Source organism: Corvus brachyrhynchos, unplaced genomic scaffold (genome assembly GCF_000691975.1).
Source record: "Corvus brachyrhynchos isolate BGI_N302 unplaced genomic scaffold, ASM69197v1 scaffold68, whole genome shotgun sequence".
NCBI classification, from domain to species: Eukaryota; Metazoa; Chordata; class Aves; order Passeriformes; family Corvidae; genus Corvus; species Corvus brachyrhynchos.
In genome coordinates, this window is record NW_008240039.1 from 693,829 (window position 1) to 700,436 (window position 6,608).

At 48.8% G+C, this 6,608-nt stretch overlaps 1 protein-coding gene across 1 annotated transcript in view; it reads right to left on the bottom strand.

Annotated features, from left to right (window-relative positions):
- Positions 1-685: 685 nt before the first annotated feature.
- The window catches only part of TMEM201 (transmembrane protein 201), a 20,521-nt gene continuing 14,598 nt past the window's right edge, over positions 686-6,608 (bottom strand). Inside the window, exons 10-12 of the mRNA XM_017743965.1 lie at positions 5,596-5,886; positions 5,316-5,447; positions 686-4,899 (exon numbers count right to left, since the gene is read on the bottom strand). Coding sequence (XP_017599454.1) covers positions 4,802-4,899; positions 5,316-5,447; positions 5,596-5,886 — 521 coding nt within the window. The 3' untranslated portion in view covers positions 686-4,801. The remainder of the gene's footprint in view (positions 4,900-5,315; positions 5,448-5,595; positions 5,887-6,608) is intronic.

Sequence of the window (6,608 nt, forward strand, 5' to 3'; positions counted from 1 at the left end):
TCTCGGCCATGGTCCCGAACTCCGCTCGCCCCAGCCCCGTGGGCCCTTTTAAACCCTCTCCCCGCCGCCCGGCCCGGCCCGGTCTGGTCAGTTCGGGGTCGCAGCCGGGTCAGGACGGCGCCTTGGCTTCGCAGCCGCCAGTCCCGGCGACAGGAGCGGGGCGGAACCCCGGCAAAGCTCATCGCGGGGCAGCGCCAGGGAGAAGGCCCTGCAGCCAAACCCGGTGGAATCCCCATCTTTTCTCGCCGTTCCCGTACAGGGGCAAACACAGCCGGCACTTGTGTCCCCACCCATCGCCCCCAGCCCCGGGGCAGGGCCGCTCGCAGGTCCCTGCAGGTACCGGGAGGATGATGGAGAAGCTGCTCCGCTGCAGCAATGGATTCTACCAGTGTCACATCCGTGCAAGCACCGCAAATCACTAAATCCTTCAAAATACACCTGTAGGTACAGAATTATTAGTGGGCTGTTGCCAGTCATTTAATTAAAATACATCCTCCTTTAAGAACTGTTGATTTGATCAGCTTATGCCACCTGCCCCCTAATTTACATTACAAAATAAAAACATAAATTAAAGACTATACAATAATACATAAACACTCTCAGTCATGATTTCACAAAGAAAAAAACCCCTTAAGTGCCAAATGAACACAAAAGTACAGTGTGCATATAACAGGACCACTCACACTAAGGTGAAAACTTATCCGGTTTTATTTTTTAAAGAAAAATATTCCTCTTTAAACACAAAGCATGAACTAAAAACCTCAGAGGAACAGCTTCTCCTTCCTTGGAGCACTTTTGACTAAACTGTACAGTGATAGAGCTCCCCAAAGAAGTACACACACATAACATACAGTCTTTCACAGGAAATAAGGTTTAGGACTTGAAATTGTCCTCCTCACCCTCTCTAGATACCCATTCAATCCAAAAATACTCTGTACCTTACTCCCACCCCAGAACACAGTGATGATAATTTCTGGATGCAACATATATTTAAAAAAAAAAAAAAGTATTGGCCAAATTGGCCCATTCTAGCCTTTTAACAAATGTCTGTGAGAGAGGTTAAGACCATCGTTATTTCCAGGAATGGTGCTTGGAAGAAAAAACAGCAGCATCCACAGGCAACACAAGCCCTTCAGTCCAGCTGCCCTGTTACAAGGAACCCAGCCAGTTCAGCAGTGTTTTACAGACGTTCCCAGCACCCAGGGAGTGGGAATCAAACATTCACAGGCCAAATATGTTGCTTGAACAAATAGCCTAAAATTCAGTGAATCTGGCCTACATATGCCAGCAATGAGGTTTTTTTTCCCCCAGTGACCAATTTAATGTCTAAGATTTTATGTAAAAAGGTATGATAAACTTCAGGAACCATCAACTTGTTCTACCCATTCCCTCTATCCCATCAAATAGATATGTGCATAATATTTGTCACATCTGCCAAACTCCCCAGACTGCAGAATTGGAACCAGACTCCAAAATACAAATTCTTTCTAATTCAGAACAGCAAAATCATCTAAAGTATCTGCAAGGTCTCAGAACATGCCTAACAAGCCCATATCCAAAGAAAAGTACCTGGACATTTTCAATGGAAAGTAGGAAATGGAAAAGGTCTGGAAATAAAGCTAATTTATACTCCACCTGATCATTAATTGTTGGTATCATTAAGTCATGTTCAAATCTTTATCAGGCCATTTTGCAAAGATCTTTTCCGCTCCATACACTCCAACAGTTTTTACAGTAGGAAAAGTATTAGAAAAATAAAATCTCCCCCTGAATGACACTGTATGAAGATCAACATCATCAGTCACAGAGATTTTTACAGGGGGACCAGATAAACTTCTGTTTCCTCCAAACCAGCTTTGTACAGAAAAGAGCAGCAAGATAGACACAGTATCTATGAGCTAGATTAAGGCCAACAATATAAAGACAAACATGGGCTCAGATCTTCCGAAATGAAGAAACCTTCCAAATGTTTTTATACATCTGCACACACACACACACACACACACACACACTCGTGTATTCCTCAAGCAAAGGCTTCACAACTGTGAGAGCACCACGGGAGAGAGTTCTAGCACCAGAATGAAAAACTTCCCTCTTCAGTAATAAAATCCAAAGTCTCTCTATTGCTTTGGACAAGGTCACCAAACTCCCTTCCAAGAACAGTTTCGGTGAGCAGCCGCAGAGGTGCAGTGACAGGTTACAGCGTTCCTGCTCTGGAATGGGGGTGGGAAGAGGCGTGTGGAGATGCTGCAGCTCCTGGGTTGCTGGAGAGGAGGAGAAGGGTGGTATTGCAATCTGGTCGAGACCGGGATCCAGGTGAGGGCGGTGGTAAAACTCAGCGCAGGCTGGGAGGTGAAAGTGAGAGATTTGCATACACGAAGTCACAGTGTACATCTGCTGGGTGACAAAGACAAGCAAAGCCACGGTATTCTCTGGCAGCTTGTCTCTGTATAGGAGGCCTCTAAGTAGGACAAGGATCCGTGAATGGGATGTCACACACTGCACCAGAACATCATGAAACCCAGCGAGCAGAGGTTTAAAGGGAAGCTTGGCAGTCGCTCTGCCATCATCCTGCCCATACACATGCTCGAGTGAGTGTGCAAAGTCTACAAAAGGGACAAAAATCTCTTTACAACAAGGTTATGGGTCCAGTTTGGCTACAAGGAACAATTCATGCAAGTTACAATAGAATTAATCATCAATCTACAGCACATCATTGTGCTGCAGGTCTCTCCTGGCTCTAGGCCTTTGTCCAGGAGGTGCTGGCTGTGCAGCCTTCAGCAGCTCTCTGAGGAGGCCGAGAGAGATGCAGAGTCAGGAGTGACCTTTCCTCAGCCCCTCGGATCAGCACGTGTGGGTGCAGGTCTGGCCTCCCCTGCGAGGCACAGCAGGGCCAGTCTCACCCACAGGGAGGGTGGGAGCAGCAGCTGGAAGTGGGAAGCTAAAACTATGCAGGGAGGCTTGGAAAACACAAAGAGACAACTGGTTTTTCAGTGCTTGAACCAGCAGCAGTAAAGCCCCATTTAAGCTGTCACATGCCTGCTGATTAGAGTCTGGCTATGGCTCCCCTGATCTACCAAGTGAGGCTGTGGAAGGAACTCAATTAAAGCATGCAAGAAAAGAAATGAAGTGAAAGGAAAGGGTGATCATCACTGCGAGGTGTGACTCTCAGGTTCAGAGCAGAGAATGGTCAGCAGCAGATACACTTCGTTCTGTGCACATGCAAGAGCACAAGAGAGGGAACAGCAGCAAACTGAAAGGGAGGGAAAGACACAGTAAGCACCAATTTAGGATGCAAACACAGGACAGTGGGGTGGGGGAGTGAAATTTGAGGTAAAGGAGCCCAAAGGAAGACACAACAGAAAAACTCTTAATAGATCAGAGTCCCACTTCAGGAAATACACAGCTAATACCAGTCAACTCTCTTCTCACCAGGTATTCTTGACACACTGGTGAATCTTCTCTCTGCACTTGGTTTTTAGGAACCAAAACATCAAGATCAGGATTTCTTTTTTTTTTTCCCTAAGATGCACTAAATGATTTTGAGTGTTCAGGACAATACTCTAAATGGGCCCTGAATTCTAAGCAATGCTGAAGACTCACCCAAAAGCAGAAATACCCAAATTACGAGCTGCTTTTGAAAATCTACTCCTTCCCTTGGGCTAGAAAAGAAGAATCTATCCAGAAGGCTGAATTGTCCAGAAGCAGGTTTAGCATTTCTCACTGAGAGCACCTGGGCATTTTACCAAGTAAGAAGTATCTTAAACAGTTACTTAGCAAATCCCAACATCAGACTGAGGTGCCAGGTTTCTGGACAGATGTATACAGACAGCTCCTCACCTACCTCTAACAGAACAGATTTGTGCGATTTACAGCAAGAACAGGCTCTGCCACTCACTGCTTCAGTGAAAACTCCAGCAGAGCTGTGAGCTGAAGCCCTTTGCCTATGGTGCAAATCACACCAACATCCTTTCTTTTTACCCACTTCAGAGTAACAGAATTAATGCCTCCTGGGCAAAGCAAAGCAAAGCATGGGCTTCCTGGTTCTGATGCAGCCAGCACAGGGTGTCTGTCTGGGGACACACAGAGCTGGCTGGACAGAGGGACACACAGCGGGGCTGAGAACCAGCATGGCCAGAATGGAACTGGTGAAAGCGGCCTCAGGGCCAGGGCCAGGTGGAAGCACGAGGACATCTAAGATGCAAGAACATGACAGAGCAGCCAAGGTCACCCATGTGCTTAGGGAAGCTTAAGGCAACTAAAGAAAGTTCACTGACAATTTAGAGGAGAGTGCCAAAGAGAAGAGAGAAGAGAACCACTGAGCAGAGGCTGGGGATGCTGTCACAGTAGCCACAGCCCAGCACCAGCTACTAAGCCATCCCTCTTCTACAGCTCATTTGTTCTAATTCTCCTCATTTTACCAGCACCATCAGCACGAGGTCAATACGTCAGAAAGAAGAGCTGAGGGTAGGTTCCTAAAAACGCAGCTCACGCATTTTCAGGCTTGTGTCTCAGGTCAGCTCTTTTGAAAGAACGAGTGTGGGCCAATGGACTGGCCTCCTGCTTTGAACTGGAGCTGAGAATTCTGCCTGCCATCTCTAGGGACAATCCTGGGATATGTTCTACCTGGAAGTGACGGCAGCAGCTGCCCAGGTTCCTTTTCATGACAGTTGAGTGTACAGTAGTTTTTTAGAAAACAGCATGCAGCGGTGGCACGGCCATTAGACATGAAACCATGGTTGAATTCTTCTTGTCTCCTCAGGACCAGGTGGAACCAGAGGAAAGGGAGTGTTGGCACAAATCAGCGCAGGCTCCTGTAGACATAGGCTGATGTGAAGACAGCATTGAGAGTCAGGCTCACGGCGAGCAGGCCCCGGAGAGCAGAGACACCAAAGCGACCTTGAAGAGGAGAACACAGAGAAAAAAAGGGAATAGTACAAAGAGATATTAAAGAACTGGTAAATAAAAATGAGCATATGTTGTACTATTTCTCTCTGCCCAGTGTTTTCAGCACAAGCAGAAATTGCTGAAGCACTTCTCCTGTCAGGAAAGGCTCCTCTGCTCTCTTTTGGCTCTATCTTCATCTCATCTCATGCTCTCGACACCTGCATCCCCACCCCTCTTCTCCTGTCTTGGTTTAGCCCTTTGTCAGTGTTCTTCAGACAGTCCAAAGAACAGGAACAGCTTTGTTAAGATCTTAGAATAGCAAGAAGGTCCATTTTGCAACTACTTATTTATTTGATTTCCAGGAAAGATCTGTTACACTTGCAGAAATGCTCACACATGCATGAAGCACTCACATGACTTGCACTCACCTCTCCAGCCGGCCAAATCTTCCCCTTTGGTAGTTGTGTCTACCACACAGGTAGACGAGTGTGATGACTGATCCTCCTTTTTGATGGAATTATCACTGCAAATACTCCCCCCTTCCACAGCAGATCTCATATCTGCAAGGAGAAAAAGATAAGAAAATTCACCACCTGGGCTTCTCCTGAAGGTTTCCCGTCTATTGTGGCCTAGATGTTGCGGGGCTGTGCTTGCAAACCAACTCCTTCCCACAAATGCCCTGCCAGGAGTGCAGCACCGGCAGCGTACCAGGCACTCCCCGCTCCACGAGGTTCTTCCTGGGAAAGCCGGGCAGCTCGGGGGCAAAGATGTTGCTGTCGGAGTGGGTGTGCTCCTCGGAGCCGCTCGGGGTGAGCAGGGCCTCGTTCTGCGACGGGAAGAGCAGCAGCTTCTGTCCCTTGAGGTTGAGGCGAGCGGGGCTGATGAGGGGCCGGCGGAAGCGCAGGGACCCCGAGCTGGAGGTGACGGAGCCGGCGACCGACGGCGCCGGGGATGGGATGCGGGAGGGGACACCGCTGCCGGACAGCGGGGAGAAGGGCTCTGCAGCGGGAACCCCACCAGACAAAACCAAGCAGCCCCGAGCTGGAGGGGACGGAGCCGGCGACCGACGGCGCCGGGGATGGGATGCGGGAGGGGACACCGCTGATGGACAGCGGGGAGAAGGGCTCTGCAGCGGGAACACCACCAGACAAAACCAGCCGGTTAGCATCCCTGTACAACAGGCACAGTGCTCTGTAACAGTTCCACAAGAAAAAGGAGTGGGAGTTGCAAATGTCCACCAATACACCTTGTACTAAAATTCCTTCTTTCTTTGAGTCCCTGTCAGAGACTGAAATGGTATAGTTTATGACTTAAACATTTTCTTAAAGGGCTTTTAAAACTATTACAAAAGCTGCAAAGAAGACTACCACACCCTGAATGGGGCCCTGAGTGAGGCCTGACACTGCTCGCTGATGAAGATAAGATAAAGGAACAGCTCAGGGCTGGGACATTCACTGAGCACGGGCTTAACACCTCCAAGGTGGAGACCACAGCCCCAGGGCTATCAGCTGCCAGGCTGGCACAGACCCTCCACCAAAGGGTGAGGGGAGGAGAGGCTTTGAGTGTGTGCTGGAAATGCCTCTGGTCAGAAGCTTATCCACAGCAAAAGGGGGTGACATGGCCCATCACAGGGCCCCCCTCAAAGGGGTCCGCAGACCCTGCAGCAGAGCACCAGAGATGATGCCACAGACCCTCAGTGTTGCAAGGGACAGTGTCAAGGC